This window comes from Bubalus bubalis, chromosome 7, assembly GCF_019923935.1.
Source record: "Bubalus bubalis isolate 160015118507 breed Murrah chromosome 7, NDDB_SH_1, whole genome shotgun sequence".
Taxonomy (NCBI): domain Eukaryota; kingdom Metazoa; phylum Chordata; class Mammalia; order Artiodactyla; family Bovidae; genus Bubalus; species Bubalus bubalis.
Genome location: NC_059163.1, coordinates 91,632,762 through 91,656,594, shown reverse-complemented (window position 1 = coordinate 91,656,594; position 23,833 = coordinate 91,632,762). Strand labels below are relative to the sequence as shown.

Sequence of the window (23,833 nt, the reverse complement as noted above, 5' to 3'; positions counted from 1 at the left end):
GATGCAAGAGATGCAGGTTCAATCCCTGGGTCTGGAAGATCCCCTGGAGTAGGAAATGGCAACCCACTGCAGTATTCTTGCCTGGAAAACTCATGGGCTGAGAGCCTGGTTGGGTTATAGTCTATGGGGTCACATAGAGTTGAGCACGATTGAGCATGTACACATGCTGATATGTATCTCTTCATGTATGTATTATGTGCCTGAGTGTCTGTGTGTGTGAGAGAGAGGGGGGGAATGAATCAAATAGGATAAATAAAATGTTTGTAATATCTTTGAACCAACAAGATCTATTTGTGAGAATTACAAAAGTTTCTGTGCTAAATAAATTAGCCAAAGGCAAAGAAGGCAACATTTATTTCTTTTTAGGTAAGACCTAGCATTAAGTTTTCCCTAATTGCTTTGGCTATGGGAAACAAGTTCAAATTATGGAAACAACTGCTTTTAGAATTGGGAACAAAGAATGGAAAAGAGACACCTGTGACTTTTTGTGGATGCACAGTATCTCTAAGAGACTTAGATATAAATTAGAACAGCCCCTTCCCTCACTCTACAATGAAGCCACCTTGAGCCCATACAGGAAGAAGTTTCAAAGGCGGCACATGAGCTGTAAGAGCACAGAGTGTCTGACTCCAGACAGCACTCCTTCAAGACCCCACACCGGTGAGTGAGGTTTCAAAGAGGTGTGAGAAATGTCTTTCTCTTTTCTAAGGTACTTGTATTCCTACTATTGGGAATGGGGTGCATTGCAACTGGAGACATAGCAGGTAGCACAGAAATATTTTACCTTCTTGTGTGAGTTGGCACCTTCATTTTCTTCCTGGCTTCTCATCCCGTTAGAGGGTAAGCCTAGGGCTCATTTGTTGCAATTCTTGAAGTGTTATACTATTAGTACTACAGATAGTTGATAATATTTATTGAGTACCTATTACATTATGTTCACTTTAGACATACTATCTCATTAATATTGCAAAGTCTATATTAATATTTTATGCTGGAGCCTTAGAAACATTAAGTAACTCACACAAAGGAGGACAAAGACTTGAAGCTTCCTCTCTCAGACTGCAGAGACCACAGACCACACTGTCTCCCACTTTTCACAGAAGGGTGTTTAGAAGCCCTTGATAGATTATAAGGCTGCTGCTGCTGCTGCTAGAAGGGGCTAGATTGGAGTTTAATGCCATGTTACTGCTTCTGTAAGTCTGTTTTCCTTATACGATCTGAAGAATTGGAGGACCATTGCAAAAATAAGAAATATTCAGATTAACAATCAAGTTGACCAAAACTGAAAGGAAAGTAATGTAAAAAAAAAAAAAAAAAATCACCATCAAGTTACTGGCCAAAGTCAATCACCCCAATCTGAATGGATGGAAAATATTTTAGTGGAAGACAAGTAAAATATTTGCTTAATACAGTCATTTTCTTTCTCTCTTATAAAAGAGAAGTTTCTAAAAATTTTCTAGTTATTTGCCATGTTTCTGATAGCTTAGAAATAATATCCTTTCTTAACCAGTACTTGAAAATGATCCAAGCATCAAAAGTTCTTCTCTGGAAAAAAATGAAATAGTATCATGCAAAGAAGATATTTTCTCTAGACAGTTTAAACACATCAAGGTGCTTAAAAAATTATTAATGTGATTCTAGGCTCTCTTTCTAGAGAAATAAATTTTAGAGAACCAAGGCAAAGTTCATAGCTCTAAGTGTAAATTATTAATATTACTCTATTTTCAACTTTGTTTTTACTGTCTAAATGACCTGCTACTTCAGTGATGTGGACTTAGGTTTTTTTGTACTTTATTGTCCTAAGATGATATAGCAAATATTATAGGTGTTAGATAATGGCTATCATTAAAAGAAATTCTATAAACAAAGTTTTAGTTAAGTTATATGAATTAAAAACAAATCTTGAACTACATTTTGCTGATACCTTCATAAAAGTATGAAATCATTTAGCTTCCCTAGATTTTACAGAAAACCCTTAAAAATGCCACAAAGATGTATAACAAGACATAAAGCTGCAAATATTAACTATTTCCTTGAAATATAATTTAAACTTGGTGACTAGGACAAGAAAATGTCACATTCCTTTCTCTTGCTAAGGAAATTGCATACTTCCTTTGAAAAAAGAAAGAACACACAGTCTTCATAAGCATATATGTGACAGTTTTAAACTTGTGGACTTGTTTTGTTTCAGGGTAAAGTTTTCTATAAATTTTCATGATTATCTCAAAGATGAAACAAAGAAGTAAAAGCAAAACATTAACCTTACGTGTACAAATATTATAAACAACATTTACATTACATTTTGTCCTTTCTAAATATTATCCTCTTATGTAATTTTCAAATTCATCCTAGAATAAATATGCTCTCAAATTTTTACTTATGTTTCCCTCCATGATCTACAATATTCTAAATGGAATAGTAATCCTCTGTCTTTATCAGGATCTGGGAAGCAAACAGGTATGCATTTTACTAAGTGGAAAACGGCAGTGACACGGGCATTGAACTATTGATTAGTGCCCAGTGTTTGATTTATGGACCACAGGCTGCCGTAAGATTTGGTTAAGAACACTAACTTTACTTGGGAGTCAAGGAATTCTGGAAATAGAGAATCTTTTACAACAGAGGTCAATCAAATATCCAGGATTTCACTAAAATGAGCTGAAGAAAAAGTTTAATAGCAATATCAGACATGGATATAAGGGCTTTATGCCTATTTCCTCATTTAATCCTCACAGTAACCTTATGAGGTAGGAATTGCTTGTCTCCTTTTTAAAGATGAAGAAATTGAGGCCAGAGAATTCAAGGACTTTGTCAAAATTTACATTCTCTGAGCTGCAGATCCACATTCTTGGTCACTTCGTAGGTTTTAAATTCCCATCGTCTATGTCTCATTGGAGAAAAAAGATGGACGAGCTAGAAGAGGTCAAGAGGAGGTCTATTCTGTCCCTAAGGGCTGGGCCCTTTATGATTTCAATTCAGAATGCCTGGATTTCAAGTCCTCCGGGAAGACAAGCTGGGTCACAGGATCTCAAAGGGCCAGCCCAGAAGCTCTGAGGGAGACAGGAAAGTCCCTGGCTCAGCTCCCCAGCCCCTGCCAGACTGGCCTGCAGCAACTGGTAATTGCTTTGTCCCACTGGCAAATATGTTGCAGGAAAAAATGCACACAGGCACACAGATATGTCTATGTAGAGCTGTGGGTTTTTTTTTTTTAACTTTTTTTCCCCCTTCATTATTAATAGTACAATAAAAGCATGCTATCAGAGTTTAGCAAATCTATTTAATTCTTAATTTTGCTTAGCTGTAAAAAAAGCTTCTGAATTCACGATTCCAATAGCATCTCTCTGTAGAAATAACTTTTGTTAATGCAAGAAATAATACATATTAGTCTGCAATAACAAGAATAAACCAGAGTGCACTTTATCACAATGTTAAATACTATATTTTTCCTACTCCAAATATATTTATGAGAAAGATACCACTGTATCTCATATATATCAAATAAAATGAAAAATTGTCTAAGAACTTTTGGCTATTTAATGCATTTGTTTAAAAATTAAACTAATTTGACCATTTGCAACACAATTTTTCTATATTTCAAAAGTATATATAATATTTTTATATGCATATAAACTTATTACCAACATTACTGATTAGAACAACTTTGTGATTTTAATCCTCCTCAAATGATCAAAAGTAGTATATTCTATGGAACTCACCTTTTGTCCATTCATCCCTGGAATTCCAGGTACTCCAACAGAACCCTAAGGTGACATATGGTTAAAATAAGTTAGTATCATAAGCACAAAATAATTGAATTCTAAATTTATGTCATATTAATCATGTCAGCTATCACTTTATCTTACTAAAACAAATCCGAGAGGCTATGTTTTTCAGATCTTATCCACTGTGTTCTAACACACAATATGGACATGAGTTTGAGTGAACTCTGGGAGATGGTGATGGACAGGGAGGCCTGGCTTGCTGCAATTCATGGGGTCGCAAAGAGTTGGACACAACTGAGTGACTGAACTAACTAACTAACACACAATAATGTAAACAGAATCATCAAGCTTTTCCAGAAGCCATGAAGTTAAATCTCACCATGTTTGTAAGTATCTACTTAACCCTAATATGATTTTAAAGAATTTCACATCATAAATTGAGATCCAAAGCTATCAGAAGGCCTCATGGCTCCAAATTTGGGTGCTTTTGAGAATTAAATAGGCTTAGTTTCATCTCAAAAAAGCTTAGCTGTACCAGTAACTCTTGAATTTCATGAAATTAAATACCATAAAATAAAAGGTAATGAAAACAGCAACCACTACAAGGGACCCATGTTGTAAAGTGAAATTTGTTGTATTTGAAGCACTTCCCTCAGACTCAGGGAGTATGTTTAAACCATGTGAGGGTGAATATATCTTCCAAAGTAGACTAGACAGGATGTCGCAAATGGTGAGCATAGACTAGGAACAATACTAGTCCTATACATTGAATATGATAATAATATGTTGTCCGTGTGTATGCACAAGCACTTGGATGTGCACACACACGAGCACTGGGGTGATTAGAATAGAAAAGAAAAGTAGTTACTACCTGAGAAAATCTTACATTTAACTAGATACAGAAACAGTAACAAATGTTTTCAAATAGCGATGTCATTTTCCTCCACACATCTTCCTTTGAGGCTCTGGAGAAACCATTTTTTAAATAGAATGTGCTTATTTTTTGTTTAGCACTATAAAACAGATTTTTCTTAGTAGGTGTGTGATATTAAATTTTTTTAAGAATAATGGAAAAGATTAAAATAGTAATTAGAAATCCAAAACTTCTCTAAAAAATAAAGTCTATTAAAAATATAGTCATTTCATGCAAAAAAAAAAATTTGAGATGGCAAGCTCCTTAGTGCTTTCTTGGTGATTATATTGAGTGGGTCATTAAAGGACTTCCCAAAGCCTGAGGCAGTAATTTTATCCTGGTAGCATGTGGATTAGGGTAGCTTTACAATTTCACACCATACTTAATAGAGACATTATTGCGAAGGACAAAGTGTTCCTGTACACAAGTTGTCTCACTACACACTGGCTTTTACTTGGTTCGTGGGATCATGTTTCAACAGATGCCACATGCCCAAGCTTGGGGGATAAACGTCTCTATCTTTGATGGATTCCAAAGATAAAGAATAATCACTTTTCCACCTGTTGTAATACAATTATTATTATTATTATTATTTTGGTTATCTGCAGGTTAAATATCCTTTTATGTCCTCCTTGTAGGGTGGGAGGTGGATGGGGAGTGGGGGTTTAGTGATGTTTTGTTCACAAAGGGCCATCTACCTGCTATTGATGCATTTTCTACTGTAGAATTGATGTAATTTTAGAAGTGTTAGACTCTCTTCTCCAGAAGGTAAAGGGTCAAGTCTGATGGCTCTGGATAATGTTGAAATAACAATCGGGAAGCCATTTTTTGGGTTGCTTCAGCAAAGGGGGATACTAGTGGGCCACTTGAACATAGCCACCAAGCAACAAATACATTCTTTGTTCTAGTCTGTTTAATGGTCCTTTGACAATCATATATTTGTGCAAGACCATGCATTTAATTTGCTATGTCTTATGACCCTTCAGATTTCTAAGTTTTGTCACAATATTTTACTAGTATTGGAATTAAAAAACTCAATAACCTACACATTTGGCAGACAGCTTAAAAAAAGTCTGCTCTGGATTTATTGGACTTTCTATAATGAAGTCAATTAGAAATCTAATGGCTCACATTATATGATTGTATTTTTAGAAAGCAGAACGCACAAACCAGACTGCTTTGGTATGGCTCACAGTAGCTAATTCCATTCCCTTCTCACGCCAGTCATTAGGCGATGGGGACATAATTACTTTCACAGTATTTTTTATACTCTACCTTTTGTCCTGGAGGTCCCAGAGGACCCTAAAAAAGAAAAACAATTCAATTAACATAATATTGTAACCATTTTAAACTTAAATGACCAATTAAAGTTGTCGTATTCTGTAAGGTTCTCTTTGCTGAAATATGCTGATGTTGTGTACGTCAAGGAAAACGAGAATTTTCCGTTGGAAGTACACAATGGGTCTTTTCTTCTCTCTTGTTCCCTTTTTTTTTTCCTTTTTTCTTTTTTTTAAATTTTATTTTATCTCTCTTGTTTTCTTTTGAAGAACGTTATGCAGTAGGATCCCGATTTTTGCTTTTAAAAAAAGAATCACAATATTGTAAATCAACTATAAATTAATTAAAAAAATAACCTTTGCCCTTCCAGTGCATCTGTTTCTTCAAACACCTGCAAATCTATCACTTCAGTCGCATTTAAAAGGCTGGAGATGTTGCTTCTAGAAACACTTAAAATGCAATGCAGTTCCCAGCCCACTGACTTGTTCTATGACTTCTGCATCTGCAAAACTTCAGGAAGCAGATTTGCAAAGGAAATCATTGAATGGCATTATGAAGAAACATGTTTTGTTCTATTCTTCCTCTTATGAAATGTGGCCAATCGACCTGCACAAAAACTTGTTTCCAAACTAGGGGATGCCAAAGTCAATTGTGGTAACTAGTGTGCACCAAAAAAGGGAACAAAAGATGCTGTCAGCTGTTGCATAAACTATGACACTGGGGTGGGAGGGAGGGGGGAGAAGAAATATAATATTTAGGAAGATGAATGGGAATATTTACATTTAAAATGGAAATGTGGCAGTTCTGAGATTTAGGGTTCTTTGACCGCCAAGTCAATGTTGGGGATCTGTGGGCTTTATTTAGAGCAAGGCATTCTTTGAGATGGTAGGAAAGAGCACAATGAGAGCTATAATTCTGACTACTGAGGTCTATTTTTAAATAAAAATATTAAGCACTTTTCCCCCAATTCTTTCAAAAACGCTTTTAACTTCAGTGTATTTTAACAAAGTTATAGATCCTCCATCATTCCATGTATTAATAAAAAGCTCTTTATTCCATTACACTTAATGGCTAACTTATTTTCAATGTGTGACATTTCAGTTAATCAGCATCTTACATTGGACTCTAACATAAAATAAAGCAAGAGAATGGTAATTAGAGGGAGAATTGGTCATGCATAATTTTTTAATTAAAAATACACTGTTTAAGAACATTCAGAGAATCTGTTCCTCGTAAATTATTTTGCAATCCTCAGGAAGACTAACAATTTCCTCATATAATCAGCGTTAGGTTTTTGAAAGTGCACTGTGCAATATCACCTTTATATATTCCTTTTTTAAAAAATGTAGGATGTAGCTTTATTGACTCAGTGACAATAGGGGTAAGGAGATAGAATGTTCAGACATATGAAAAAAATACTGGCCTACAAGCCTAGGAACTGAAAGAAAGTGAATTTTTTTTTTCCTTTTTATTACAAAAAGTTAAAAGCATGATAAAGGGTAGGAAGAGTAATATAATCCACACTTATGTATCTATCATTTATATGTTACACTTATATGTAACCATTAATGTTTTGCCATATATATTCCTTTTTGATTTACTCAACCAACCATTTTCTTAATGAACTTGTTATCTCATATATCTGCATAGTCTGACTGTCTCACTTATCTTACTCCTTCAATTTAAAATTCTCTGTTTTAGATTTTGCAGAGAAAACAGAGTCTCTAGGAATAAATTTCCCAGCATCATGTCTCTCATCAACTCAAATCCACGTGGCTCTCCTTCCTATATCAGAGGGGGAAGATGCCCTCCTCCCACAGGGTAGAGGCATCCATAGACTCTGGGATCCATCCTTGCCTCCATCCTCAGGGATCTTTCTCAATCAATTATCTCTGTAACCATATCAGAGCCTCCTGCTCTGCACGGGTTCCTTCCGCTTAGCACATAAACATGTGTAATCATTTCCTCACTTGGGTAAATTGTTTGGGAAGTGAATGTTAATGCTAAGTAAAGGCAGAATCTCGAAGCTGCAGTGATAGGAGATCTGAGAGTGAAGAAAAGACTTGGGTTTCATCATTGTCTAGGATTCCATTTTTCCAAGTGTCTCCAGAGTATTTAACTTTTTAAAATGTTGATGTTGAAAAGGAAATCATATAACAAAAAGTACATTAATTCAATGTTTAGACTGAGAATGTATATGTTCAATTCAAAAAGGTTTGTTTCCCATTTTAAACCTAACTGTCACTTGAAAGAATACTGTTCATTAAATTGGACATTTTGTACATTGACATATAACCCTGGAAGGGAAATTTTCAGATGAAAATAAGAGCAAATTTTAAATCAGATGTTTTAACTAGAGATGAACATATCTGGTATTTTCTAATTTTGTCTTTGTTGCATGATCACAGTAAGTCAGAGATTTAGAAAAACTGCTCACAGCTCTAAAATCTGTGAAATCTTATTAGTTGCATATTTTAATACAATACTTAATAAAAGTCAAAGGAGGTTATAAAAATCACATTTTCTCACTGTTAGAAAACTACTGCAATTTTTGCTAAACTCCAAAAGTAAAAGCAGTTTTAAGATGTAGTGTTAATTTTAAATTGTGAATACATATCTTGTATTTTCATGACAACGTTGCCAAGGATATATCCTCAGCTACCAAAAGTATGCATATACTCCTGTGATCGTACTGGCATGAAAAGTGGTTGCAAGTCAAAGATAGTGCCATTTATCATTAGAAGGGAACTCGGAAAAAGCAGTGTTGAATATAAGACGCAGACACGCATTCAAGTGAGTACAGACACACACACACACACACACACAGATAGCTATTTTGATCAGTATTTTGCTTATGTATATATTTTTTGAGTATGCACTAATAATCCCATTATATATCTGTGGCATTGTGGTTATTAAATTTAAGCTTCAGTTCAGTCCAGTTCAGTTGCTCAGTCGTGTCCGACTCTTTGCGACCCCGTGAATCGCAGCACGCCAGGCCTCCCTGTCCATCACCAACTCCTGGAGTTCACTTAAACTCATGTCCATCGAGTCGGTGATGCCATCTAGCCATCTCATCCTCTGCTGTCCCCTTCTCCTGCCCCCAACCCCTCCCAGCATCAGGGTCTTTTCCAATGAGTCAACTCTTCTCATGAGGTGGCCAAAGTATTGGAGTTTCAGCTTTAGCATCAGTCCTTCCAATGAACACCCAGGACTGATCTCCTTCAGAATGGACTGGTTGGATCTCCTTGCAGTCCAAGGGACTCTCAAGAGGCTTCTCCAACACCACAGTTCAAAAGCATCAATTCTTCGGCGCTCAGCTTTCTTCACAGTCCAACTCTCACATCCATACATGACCACTGGAAAAATCATAGCCTTGACTAGATGGACCTTTGTTGGCAAAGTAATGTCTCTGTTTTTCAATATGCTATCTAGGTTGGTCATAACTTTCCTTCCAAGGACCAATCAATGAAAGCTTCACTGATCAAAAATTGATTTTGAAGTTAGGGTATGTTGCTACCAGTTGGTTAAGATGTCCACATCTGAGTAGTTTTGTGGCCTCTAGTGTAAACACAAATTTATAAAACAGTGAGCAAATGCCATAGAACCACTGACTGACTTATCTAATCTTTCGTAAACTTACTTATATTCTTAGTCCGAATAATGATTTGGATGAAGACTCATAAATTCATTATTCACCAGTCAAGCTAGTATTTCCTATTATTCCTAAAATTAAAACTGTTCTCATGTTCTAAGTTTTCTAAAATAAATCCATTATTGTTATCCCATGTCTTAAAAGTTTGAATCAAATAGTTTTCAAAACTGAGTCAATCTTTTTAGTTCATTCTTATCAATCAATGAATTGTTCCTTTCTTAAGTATTTCCTTGGCGGGCACTTTGATGTTTGCATTTACTTTGTAGACTCTTTTATTTTCTGTTATCATTTCTTTATCCTTATCTACAGATTGAAAACTGTGTAACATTCAGAATCTCAATATGATAAATTATATTTAAGTTCAATTCTAGAAGTGTTAAACTATATCTTAAAATATACTCACTCTGACATAAGCTCTTGGTCAGAATGTATGAGCTTTTTTCATTAAAGGATCTTGCATAGTGAACATAACTATTCATAAGGATCAAATGAGCCACTGAAAACTTCTAAGCGTGGAGTAATAGCATCACTCATCTGCATATAAATGTTGGCACCTGAGTTTTCATGTTCTTTCAGAAAAGACTATAGACAGTGATGACAAGTTAAGCGAAAAGTTATAAACAAGCAAGAAATTATACAGGGCACTGATTCTCATTCCTGTTCCTGCCCCACTAGATTCCATTTTTAAAGATTATATAAAATATTATGTATAAAAGTGGCAGCCAAGTAAGTTAAAGGAATATTGTAGTTCCCATTTAGTGATTGCCTTTACCAAGTGGTGGATTACTCGGGCTTGAGGGTGATCTTTTACTCCTCCAGATACTTAACTCGAGAACAATCTCCAGTTCACCCTCTTCTTCAGCAGCATTGCTCTGTTCTTGTTCAACCCTCATCTCTCTCACCTAAGCAAATGTCACACCCAGCTAAAAGCCACCGTGTTTTCAGTCTTCTTCAACCCTTTCTGCATAGTGATGCCTAAGGACCTTTCTTAAAAGGCTTTCAGATTCATACCTTTCCTCAGTTGAAAAAGCCATGCTTTCTCATCTCTACACCTCTGCATCGTCTGGCTTTCTGTTCCCTTAATGGCCTTTTCCTCTCTGGTCTTGCCTCCTCCACCCATTACATAATTCAGAGCTCAGGGCCACCCCTCTCAGGCTAGGTCCCCTTCTTTTGTTTTCCAAAGTACCCTTATGACTGCACTTCTTCCCAGAATTTACCAACAGAGTTGTGATTGTTGGGTTACTTTTTTCTTCACTCTAAACTTCTCTTATCATGCACAATAGTTGGCATAGTAAATGCTCAGTTCTTTTGGGTTCATTCATGAATTCATCCACTTAGCAGTTATTTAAATACCCATTAAGTGTCAGGCAATGTTCTAGGCACTGGGGATACAGTAGTGAACAAAATAAATGAAAATACAAGCCTTCCTGGACTTCATAGTCTAGTTAATGGAGAAAGATAGCAAATAAATAAATAAATAAATAAAATAAACAAGTAAAATATAAAGTTGTGTCAGGGGGTAAGTGTTAAAGCAGATAGGGGGTTTGGCACTGGGAGATGTGTATGTGGTGGGATTTTAAATTGGGGATTTGGTGAAGGCCTAGGGATAAAGTGACACTTGGATAGAACTCTAGAAGAGGCCAGCAAGACGGTCAAGCATGTAGAAGGAGAAAGGATATTCCAGGCAAGGGAAGAGGAAGTACGAAGGTCAAGAGGTGGGCACATGCTCAGAGTATTCAAAGAACAGCAAGGAGGCAATAGGTGGGTGGTAGAAGGCAGGGCTGTGGAGAGGGAAGGCAGCTCACATGTGTACGGACTACAGATCGTCAGCAAAACGGTGCTTACTCATTACTTCTTGGCAAACAGATGGAGAAATAATGGAAACAGTGAAGACTTTATTTTCTTGGGCTCCAAAATCTCTGCAAATGGTGACTGCAGCCATGAAATTAAAAGATGCTTGCTCCTTGGAAGAAAAGCTATGACCAACCTGGACAGCATATTAGAAAGCAGAGACATTACTTTGCCAACAAAGGTCCATCTAGTCAATGCTGTTTTTTTCAGTGGTCATGTATGTGTGAGACTTGGACCATAAAGAAAGCTGAATGCCAAAGAACTGATGCTTTTGAACTGTGGTGTTGGAGAAGACTCTTGAGAGTCCCTTGGACTGCAAGGAGATCAAACCAGTCAACCCTAAAGGAAATCAGTCCTGAATATTCATTGGAAGGATGGATGCTGAAGCTGAAGCTCCACTACTTTGGCCACGTGGTGCAAAGAATTGACTCATTGGAAAAGACCCTGATGCTGGAAAAGATTGAAGGCAAGAGGAGAAGGGGGTGACAGAGGATGAGATAGTTTGATGGCATCACCAACTCGATGGACATGAGTTTGAGCAAGCTCTGGGAGTTGGTGATGGACAGGGAAGCCTGGAGTGCTTCAGTCCATGAGGCTGCAAAGAATCAGACATAACTGAGCAACTGAAGTGAACTGAGGTTGATAAAAATTATAGGAATGAATAATGAATACATGGAGTAAATCAAGTTTCCCCTGATATCTTAGACAACAGTGTCTCAAGATAAGAATGACAACACAACTTAGAGAATGAATTTCTGGTTGCCAGGGTGAAGGGACAGTTAGAGAGTTTGGGATGGATATGTACACACTGCTATGTTTAAAATGATAACTAACAAGAGCTTACTGTATAGCATATGGAACTCTGCTCAGTGTTAAGTGGCAGCCTGGATAGGAGGGGGGTTTGGGGGAGAATGGATACATTGTATATGTATGGCTGAGTCCCTTCACTAGTTGTGAAACTATGGCAACAATGTTAATTGGCTTACCCCAATACAAAATTAAAAGTTTGAAATAAAAAGAAAACAAACAACAGAAAAAAATTACAATGACAAGATTTTTCACTCCTGTTCACCCAAGTCATTCTAATGCTACAAGCCTAATTTCATAGCCTCTAGATTACCTCTAAGTGCAAGAGTGAGTAGAGTAATTCAATTCATAGTTTCTACATTAAAACTGCAAAACAAAGATCATTTTGTCTACGTGGTCTCATTCGTTCAGACTGTCATGGATGTGAACGTAGGTCTAAGGTCTCTAATGCACTTCAGAAAGCCATCATGCAAAGAGTAAGTAGAATTATCAACCCATGGTAATCTTCAAAGCAGGCAGTTATGAAATGGATATTTCTATAGCTATTATGCATTGGCTTCACTTTCCAGCTTGTAAAAATATCATTTTTTTAATTAAAAAGTCTTTTGTTTGAAAGATCATGGAATAGAAAAAAATTAATGAATTTTTCCGACACTACTGATGTTAGCACAAATTTGATTGAGGCATTAATTACTTAAACAGGATGTAGAGTTTCTAAATGATGTGCTTTAGGATGCCTCTTGGGAGGTGTTTTAAGGCAACTTCTGGTTGCCTGCTATTAGGAGATGATGTTCTGTGTGAGCAGGGGGCGGACATAGTTCCTGCTCTGTCCCTGATGGCTAACAGTAAAACTGAAGCTCTGAAAGCTGCTGGTCATTCCTGGATGCAAGAATATGCAACCAGCTTCTGTAATAAAAAACAAAGGGAACGAAAGAGAGGTGGTCCATCTGTGAAGGAGAGAATAAAAGCCCCAATCTATTAAGCCACTTAAAATTATTTCCTTTTTGAGTTAAGAATTGTTCCATGATTTAATAAAAGTTAGGCAAAATGAAGAAAATACTTTTTAAAGTCTGTTTCTATGGGAAAAATGATAACATGTAATCTAACTTATTGGAGTCATAAAACGTTAATATCAGACTTTCTCCAGAGTTTGCTGCAACAGACTTTAATTATAACTTTGTGAAAGCTATTAACCTGGTCACAAGATCAGAAGATACAAAAAATTGGTTTCAAAGAGTAAGGGGAAATTTGAAATAAATAATAGAAGCTTGTCTTACTTAAGAGGGATTCATGTAAGATGTACTTTTATAACATTTCGTGTTCCACTTGGATGTCTGATGAGAGAGGGTCAAGAAACATAAACTCTAGCCACTATTATATGGGAGTCTGGAGTATAATTCAAGTGATGTTTTACAAGATTCAGATTTCATGGCTTAAGTGTGTGGAAATGCCAAACTAGAAACTTAGGGGAAATGTTTAGAATATAACGTGTGCTGATATGTTTTCAGTACAAAAGCCAATGATTCAGATGGACTGGGTAAGAAGGAGCACAGAATAAACAAAAAAAGAGAAGAGTGGGACAGAGCTGAGCTGAGAGAGCCTCATTTTTGTTTTGAGTCCTCCGTGGATTCTCTCTTCAGTCACACCAAGTCATCCATACATGAAGACTTCATGTAAAGGTCTTCATCCTTTGAGGTTCAGCAACCTTCACTCACTTCCTCTTTGAACCTTCTCCGGTTCACCCAGACAGAGCCTGTTTTTGTCCTCCATGTTTCTCAAGCACATTTTAACTGGCTGAATTTTAGTATATTTATAAAATCTACTTGACTAGGAAGCAAATTCTTCAGGTCATATATTTTACATCCTCAGCACCTAGGTCAGTTCCTAGCAAATAAATCATTATTGACTGCATTGCAACAATGAATTAGTAAATATGAAAATTACAAAACTCCATTTACCAAACTTCTGCCATTGTTTTACAAGTCAGGCTATCTTCCTTCTTATCACTGGAAAGAGCTTGGTGTTTTTTGTTTTTTTTTTTAATAGATGGCTGTCTGAAACTTTTAGTCAAATTTAAAAAGCAAAAATCTCCCAGTATATATAAACAATATTTTGAAATAAAAATGGTTGCCTCACAGTAGTACTTAATAGAATCAAAACACTAGGGTGATTTGTCCATCATTATCTATTTAGAAAATGCATGGACAAGCTCCAATACTTTGGCCAGCTGATGTGAAGAACTGACTCATTAGAAAAGACCCCGATGCTGGGAAAAATTGAAGGCAGGAGCATAAGGGGACGACAGAGGGTGAGATGGTTGGATGGCATCACCGACTCAATGGACATGAGTTTGAGCAAGCTCCGGGAGTTGGTGATGGAGAGCCTGGTGTGCTGTAGTCCATGGGGTCACAAAGAGTTGGACACGACTGAGCAACTGAACTGAACTGAAGCTCTTCTTATGGGAAGTTAGACATCATTCTATTTTTCTCCTTAAAGTCCTCAGTTTTGAGGCAGTTGTTTCTGCTCAAGTATCTGGGATTTTTCATTTCAATAATATCACTCCATAATTTCTTTTTTTTTTTAATTTTATTTTATTTTTAAACTTTACATAACTGTATTAGTTTTGCCAAATATTGTTTGAAGAAGTTTCTCTAAAACAGGTCTCCTTTAGAGCCTATCTATAAGATGACATGTTACTATATTTTAATTCATGAATATTTGATGAAAAAAGTTTTAAATGCAGTAATTAATTTTTTTTAAAGAATAAATTATTTTTGACTTCTCTATCTTATGTGCTGACTTTTGGGGAAAAATATTAAACCCAGATGATTCATTTGTTGGTGTTTCTCAAAATCTTGAAGCTCCAGCCTCTTTAAGGGAGGTCTCTTAACGCTCAGGAAATTAAAGAAGCTATACATTTTTCTTACCACTTGATGAAACCAGGACCCAAGACAAAAAACTGAACGTTAACTACAGCAAACAGATTTAAGACAGATCTAGGTATTTGAGAATCTATGCTCTGATTAGATCCCCAAACAGAGACTCTATCACCTCCTACCAGATATCCAGGGCCAAAATTAGCTCACTTTATCCTTTCTAAATATTTAATAAATTGTTTCTCAGTGCTACATCCAAAATGGAAATGATCCGGAAAGAAAGAAAAATGAACAGGCTTCCTCTGCCCTCTGTGATTAGCATACTTCCCCAGTGTACCATAAAGGCAGCAAATTTATGGTTTATGAAGGCCTATCACCTGATACTACGCTCAGGAAAAAATATTTCTAAGGAGTAACGTGTAAGTGCTTTTCCCATGTTAAATCAACAATGCTAAAAAACACTAACTGCTAAAATTTAAATATCCCACAATCAGCAGAAGGAAGACTTAAATTTAGGACCTTAATATATACTCATCTACTGTTCAGATCTGTTTTCTATCTAGACCAGTCCTGTCCAATAGAACTTTCTGGAATAACAGAAATAGTCTCCATTGCTCAACCCAGTATGGTAGCTAGTAACCGCATGTGGCGACTGAGCACTTGACATGCGGCTAGTACAATTATTAGGAACTGAACTTTAAATTTAATTTTGTTTAATTGCAGTTTAAATGGCCACACATGGCTAGTGGCTACTACATTAGAAAGTGTAGATCTAGCAGATCTAGGGTGTAAAATGCATAAGACTGCAATCAAGTGACCTGGATTTGACCCTGCTTCTGCCATGGACTACTTTGTGAGCTTGATCATGTTATTATTCATTCTGATGCTGTTTCTTTATCTTTAAAGTGATTAACTAGATGATTCCCAAGATTTCTTCTAAATCATTTATGCTCTACTTAAAAAATACTCATTGAATGTGACTAAAAATTGTGAGTTATTATTTCACTCTCCTCATGAAAATCAGTCTTTTAGTTACACTATGCCTATTCATGAACATTCATATTGCAAATTATCTATAATACATGAATGAATACACAGTGATGCAGAAGAAAAAGTAGTTTTGTAGTTGTATTTATCCCGCCTAATCCTACTCCTGGTGTGCTATGACAATGGATAAAATAAATATCTAAATAGGATTTCCTTGCATTGGTACTTGATTTATTGAATCATCAATTCATACCATTCAGTCACTCAGTTTATTGAATACACTAAGCTCCAAACACAGTTAATATTATATGTGATGTGATAAATGTGCAGGAGGGGAGAAGACAGTTTCTAACTTAGCTTAGAGAAATGTGAATATCTATGAGTGTGTGTGAAGTTTTCTCAAAGGAAGTGACCGACCAAAGCAGAAGTCTGTTTGTTTGAGTCCATTCAGACACATGGCCTTGGTATTGCCCTTACCCTGGGCATGGGGGTTCTTGCACCGGGGCCCATGCTTTAGAGACCTCTTTCCTGGTTGCAGTCCTCCTCCTTTGGTAGCCCTCTCCTTGACCTTTGACTGTGCTCTGGGTACCTGTGACCCTGGAATTCTCCACCCCAGTGACTGGAGCTCACTTCAGGGACTGTGAGTTGCCGTCTTCCCAGGTCTGCTCTTCTGAGGGTGAGCCATACCACTACTGTGCACTATAGTAATGGGGCAAAGAGGTGGGTATTTTGAAGCACGTGGGAGGAGTTTGATCCTGTGAGCATTCCAGATATCTCCATGTGAGAGCTGGAGTCTAGTAGAGATTTGGATATTAGGTACATGTGAGAGAACAAGGGAGCAGGCCTTGGCCAATTTGGAAAACCAAGTATTATGGGCTCTAGAGAAAAGCACTGTAGGTCAGAAGAACTCTGTTGGTGTGGCATTTACAGGTATTTCGTGGGCAGTTAAATTAACTGAAGATAATAAAGCATTAGAACGGTTGCTAAGGCATCGCAGCAGGCAGTGTGTATAACTGAAGTAACGCAGTTTTATCAAAAAAAATTTCACTGTTAAATCTAGTCTAATAACTAAATACCCTAAGATGATTTAGGTCATTTTGGTTATTTGTGATTTGAAGGCTTGTTTGCTCCACCAGGGCTTCCCTGGTGGCTCAGATGGTAAAGAATCTGCCTGCAATGTTGGAGACCCCAGTTTGATCCGTGGGTTGGGAAGATCCCCTGGAGAAGGGAAAGACTCCCCACTCTAGTATTCTTGCCTGGGGAATTCCATAGACAGAGAAGCTTGGTGGGCTCCAGTCCACAGGGTCTCAGAGTTGGACATGCCTGGGTGCCCATCACTGTCACACTTTTTCTTGCTCCACCAGATTAAAATCATGAAGGGAATCCTTCTGCTGTGTCTGATTTCTATCATCCTGCAGATTAGTAAGGCTGAGAGAGCAAAGTACAATTAAGTAATATGATAAGTTTTTATCAAATCTGTGGCATAGCCGTACATTACAACTAAATATGTTTAAAGTAAATCTTCACATATTGGTTGATTCAATTTTATCTTAAATGAAGCAGAAGCAATGATTTATGCTTATGTTATTAGCTACTATGGAAATACATTGTATTCACTTGAATACAATTCATTGTATTCATTTGAATATTTAATATATTCAAATATATTAAACGTGCTTGCAGACAAAACAAAAATAAACTAAAAAAAAAACCTATAAATTTTTGGATACGATATAAATTCCACTTTAAGGAACAATAACAGAAAAAAAAATTTCTGAGGTTTAAACTCTCAGACACCACCAGGGCCCAATGAATGACAACTGTAAGTACTCTTATAACTCATAAAGAGATGAACGGATACATTATGGAGTTTGCGTTTATATAGGGAGAGGGAGAGGAAGAAAGAGTTCAGTGTAGGGAAAGGGATATGGTCTAGGAAACCTTGCTTATAGATACTTTGGACAAAAAAAATAATTTCCAAGGACTTCCCTTGTGGTCCAACGGCTAAGACTCTGACCTCCCAATGCAGGGGTCTCAGGTTTGATTCCTGGTCAGGGAACTAGATCCCACGTGTTGCAACTAAGAGTTTATATGCTGAAACCAAGACCCAGTGCAGCCAAATAAATAAATAAATATGAAAAAAAAACCAAACTGGGACAAGTTGGTATACTGAATATACATCATTTATCTTTCATGTTTTTGAGAACTTCTACTTTCGTCAAAGAAAGAAACTGTAAGAATATCAAAAGGAAAGACACCTTCAAAAATACTATTTCAATACTATTCAAAGTTCTAAAGAACTGAAAAATAAAGATAACTTGTCCTGGGGTTCAGAAATTTAGCAAATCCAGCTGTGGTCAGTTCTTGGTTTGATTCATGAGTCTAGTTTTACAAGCCAGAGCGATTTTCTCCGTATTTAAATAGGGTCCAGTTTATTTTAGCTCAAGATTCTGCCTTTTAAAATCTCCTCCAGAACTTCTTGGAAAACCTGAAGGCCTTATTTATGGAATAGATGCACAGCAGGGCTAAATAAATGTGGAACTGCTTGACAAGCAAGACTTCTCTTTTATTCTATCAGAGATGCTGTTAATCTGCAGATGATTATTTTTGCAATATAAAATATACAGCCTGGATTACAAAAACAAATTCCCCACCTGACACACTCATAAACAGTTTTATAAGAGCTAATTTTAGATCATTCTTAGTATTTTTCCATTTCATCATTAGAGATACTTAAACTTTTAAAAAATTCTATAGTGCCTCTCAAGATCCTCATGTAAGCAAACACTCTCCCATGATAGAACCCAACAGATGTAGTGGGTTTAGCATATTATGCAAAAGATGAGAGCAGTGGCATTTATTATCTTCTCTTGGTTGAACTGGTGGTGTGTTGTGAAAAGCTGATGATGTAAGAAGATGTGATACACAAGAGAAGGCCAAAAACAAGGACAGCAACAAATAAGACAAAAGGAATAAGGTGCATTATCAATCGCAGTATTTGACACACTCTAATTGATAGCTATAATCACTCTGTTAGCCCTTAGGGCTCATCAAGGGGGCTTTCTGCAAGTGAAGTTATGGCATCTGACATTTTTATCTTAACAGCAATACTTCTCACTTATGGCAAGTTTTTGTTTCATAAAGCATTTTCACATTTTTTGTTATTTCACTTGCTTCTTACCATATCCCAGTGAGTGGGGTAGAATAGAAATCATTGCCTACATTTTATAGATCAGTAAAAAGGGTCACAGACTACAGTCATATGCTCTTTAAGTTGTTCTGAGGTCAGAATTACTGGCATGATGTACTTTTCTTTCTACCAGACTTTGAGTCAAAACACACTCACTGCTCTCCATCCCCTACATGTAATATTTGAAAGAAAAAAAAATTTCAAAGGAAAATTTTCTCCTCATGAAAACTGCTGTTATATTTTTAGTATCTCTTCTTTGAGATAGGTTAAAATACCCAGGTGTTATTTAAGTTAACAAACGTAAATAGTGATTTCTTTAAAAATAGAAATATTTCCCTTTAAGCAAATAATATATAAAAATTTGGTTTTCTGGGAAGAGGAATTAGGGGATTATGTTCCTTTACAAAAAGACTCTGAATAGGATTGCCTTAAATAGCAAAATTTCCCAGTACATTTAAGCTATGTTGATTTATGAAAATCTGATTCATATAGAACTTTACAGGAATACATCTGTTATATAAATCCATGCTCACCTGTAATTTACTCTAGAGGGAACAATTGAGTGATAATAATAATAACATACTCATACAATTCTTCATTATATATTTTAAAGTGCTTTCTCCTAATTTATTGCATTTGTCTTTGGCAACCTCATAAGGGAGGTAGAGAGGGTATTATTATCCTTTCTTTACAGATGAAAAATTGAGAGGTTAAGTGACTTGCCCAAGGTCAGACAGACTATTCATTCATTTACTGCTATTTGAGTGATGTAGTTTTAACAGGGAAGTCAAGGAAGTAAGGTTCTTCCTCTTAATTTTTTTTTTTTTTTTTTTGTAACCAGCTGTGAAGGCTATTAAAATAGAGGTGGATGATCTCACAAATATAACGCCGGATGAAAGAATCCAGACACAAAAGTTACATATTGTAGGATTCTATTACTATAAAATTCAAATGCAGGCAAAATTAATCTATTTCAGCAGAAGGCAGAAGAGGGGGATGGTGAGGAAGCAGGGCAGGTTTTCTAGGATATGAGACATTCTATTTCTTGATCTGGTTTGTGGTTACACAATTATGTACATTGTGAAGATTCATTGAGATGTATACTTATCTACTTTTAATAATATATATTATACAAGTTTTCTTTAAAAGGAGAATTTTACATTGTTAAGAACAGCACAATGCACTTTATAAGATCACTATATTATACACATCCTTCAAACATTTGTGATTTCAACTGAATTTGTTAGCTGCATTTTTAAAAATGAGAGTATGAACTAAATCTGAAGAGTTTAAAGAGAAAAAAAAGTTGAGAAAAAATATCCAAGGATCGCCTTTATCTGAAAAGTAGCTATATGAAATGGGAAATTGGAGCAAATTAAGGCAATGATATAATTCATTTAGGACTAGATGGGACATTTATACTTAATGACATTAAGCTAGGAAGAGTAGGGAATTGGGATTAAGTTGTTCTTCCCAAAGTGTATCATAGAGCACATATATGAATTTAGAGAAGATAAGATTATAATTTTAAAAACAGCCATTTTTATTTTAGAACTTTATCTATTATGGTGCTGCTTTGGACATTGGGGTAGAAAACCATTTATCACTGGCAATGATAAAAATCTGAGTTGACTCTGCATACCTGGGCTCCTGAGAATCCCAAGTAACCTTTGATAAAAGAGTGTATGGGAGTAAAATGTTTTGACCATTATCCATGATAAAAATTACAGGTGCATTCAAATGCTTAAAGATTTCCAAAGATCCTTCACCTTCTGTGATCCTATAATCCTGAGAGCTAATGCTGCACTTGTATGAAAAGTTACCACAGATGACAGATGTTTTGTTTAATTTTCACATACGCTCTTTCACTGTTGTTGCTTTTCTTTCATTTTACTTGTTTTTAAAAAAGAATCCGTCCTGCCTGATCATCCATATCAAATATCTATCTTGATCCTATAGGTCAGGAACAGAGAATTTCCAGGCAGTGGGTCAGGTGTGGTCCCAGGATGCCTCCACTTCATCAGTGACGTTCTGAAGACAGCTCCATGACAGCTAGGACCACAGCTTGCTGAGTGTCTTCCCAGGAGGGCTGCTAAAGGCATCCTGTGTAGGGAGAAGCCTTTGACCTTTAGCCTATGCACACATTTGTTTTAATTACTGGCCAACTAGTGTGTTTCTGTGCATTCACTACGACCCAGCTAACTTTTTTTTTTTTAGTACATTTTATATCCTGAACATCTGCAGGCTGCATGTCACACATCGCGTGGAATGGACGTGATCAAGTTGATTGTCGTCACTGTATCCAGGGCGAGTGTGAGACATCAGCATCCTCTGGAATTTGGGTTATTAGACCACAACCTGTGTTCCCCAATATTGCTTATGTCACAAAGCAGGGCAGAGAGGCGACTCCAGAGAGAGACAGGCAGGCAGAGACAGGAAGAGGCAGGTTGAAGGAATTCTACTCTTTGGGGCTCAGCAAGCTGCCCCAAATTCTTTATCTCTGGCAAAGGATAAACAAACCTGAGGAGCTGGGACCCACATGTCTATGGGCAAGTCCAAGAGGAATCATTTAATGATCTTTTTTAATGTCAGAAATCAGGAAGGCACAACTGTTTCTGGGTGGAAGCACAAATGATATTCACACCATAACTGCTGATGTTTTAACCATTAACTTTACTGTTTTATTATCAATTTTGGGGGTCAAAAAGGCACAACTGCTCTCTCCCTTCAACAAAAGAAAACCCCCTTGAATCTCTGTCCAAGGTTTGCTCTACTAATTCATGGGAAGTCACACCTGGTTCTTTTGATGTCTCATTTCTGTTTAACAGGCGTATCCCTGATTTTCATCTCTCTTATAGAAGTCTTCCTCAGCGTTCTTTGTCACTTGCTTCACCTGGAATCTCCCTCTTTCTTTTCTTCCTGTATCAGTTCTGCAGATGTGTTTTCATGCTATCCTTACCATGTGATGAACAGAGTCTATCACTTTTTTTGCTTGTTTATTTTAAAGGAGTCCAGGGCCTCCCCAGTGACTCAGTGGGGGAAAGATTCCACGTGTAATGCAGGAGACACAGGAGATGCAAGTTCAATTCCTGGGTCGGGAAGATCTCCTGGAGGAGGAAATGGCATCCCACTCCAGTATTCCTGCCTGAGAAATCCCATGGACAGAGGAGCCTTGTGGGTTACAGTCCATGGGGTTGCAAAGAGTTGGACGTAACTAAGCGAGCACACGCACATACACACACACACACATTTACCATTTGAAAAAAATTGAAGTACAGTTATCTTACAATGTTGTGTTAGCTTCACGGGTACAGCAAAGTGATTCCGTTATCACTATCAGTTTTTGTGCTTTTACTAATTCTTACTCTTTTTTTGTTATAGGTTACACAATTGATACATTTGTTACACACAGTATTGACCACAGCTTTGAGTAACTTGTCTTTCCATTCTTTTCAGCATAGGAAAAGATAAATTCAGATACTTGCCATCAAGCCTTGTTCTCCTGGTTTCCCTGGTTCACCCTTAAAAAAGAATAATGATAATTTTATTAATGCCATAAACAGTACAAACCAATGTCAATCTTTTTTTTTGTCTTTTTCACAATATCCACTGGGGATTGAGAATGTAAATACATACTTCTAAGGCTAAAGAGAGGAATGCAAACATAATGAAATTTAAAGAGTACTGAAGTTCTTTCTTCAAATGCATTTTATAAACATTTTAAGATTTAATATGATGACTCTATGTTACTTACTGTAGAAATTTAATAACTATGCCAAGAAGGTTTTCTAAATAAAACTAGTAGGAGTGATTATATTGTAAAGCAGCTATGGCTTTCTCTATCTTTTGGGGTTTCATCCTGAGAAAAAGTGAGACCTTAGAAGACAGTTTTAAGATGAAACCTCTACCTCTGATGGTCCAGTGAAAGCAGTCCTAACAACCAGAAAATTATGCTGAAAGTCATCTTCATTCATAAGACAAATTTACCACAGCTTTTGGAGAGGGGGTTGTCTCAGAAAAGGTTTAAGGTACCCTATATTCACATATGTGAATATAAAAATTAAATAGGCCAAACATTAATGACTATGGCAGATTTTTTTCTTTTTTGGTTACCTTTATTTTCAATTTTTTCTATTTGTGGATTAATATTTTATTATTACCTTTGTACTGTGAAAACACTAATGAAAATAAGTTAAAGCAATATATTAAATAAATAGTTTAATTCAGCAATAAACCTAAACTTCTGGTCCAAAAGTTGTAAGTGTACAAATTTTTTACCTTTTCCATGTATTTCTTTAAATCGCTGACTTGCCTCTACAAAACTAAATCATTTATCTGATGTCTTGTGTCACTCTATTATTGACACTTCACCAATCTAAGTAAGTACTTAGTAAATTAGTACTTAGATTAAAGTATTGAGATGGCTAAGTCATTTCTATTCATAAGCTTCACATACAAAGGACAAAGGATATTCAAATCATAAATGCTGTTGTTTTAACCATTAATTTCACTGTTTTATTAGCAATTACTTGCAAGGGATTAAACATTAGAATG

General features: G+C 36.3%; 1 protein-coding gene across 1 annotated transcript in view; it reads right to left on the bottom strand.

Moving 5' to 3' along the window:
- COL25A1 (collagen type XXV alpha 1 chain) overlaps positions 1–23,833 on the bottom strand; it is a 485,880-nt gene that overhangs the window by 95,011 nt on the left and 367,036 nt on the right. Inside the window, exons 10-12 of the mRNA XM_045166311.1 lie at positions 22,765–22,800; positions 5,911–5,937; positions 3,717–3,761 (exon numbers count right to left, since the gene is read on the bottom strand). Coding sequence (XP_045022246.1) covers positions 3,717–3,761; positions 5,911–5,937; positions 22,765–22,800 — 108 coding nt within the window. The remainder of the gene's footprint in view (positions 1–3,716; positions 3,762–5,910; positions 5,938–22,764; positions 22,801–23,833) is intronic.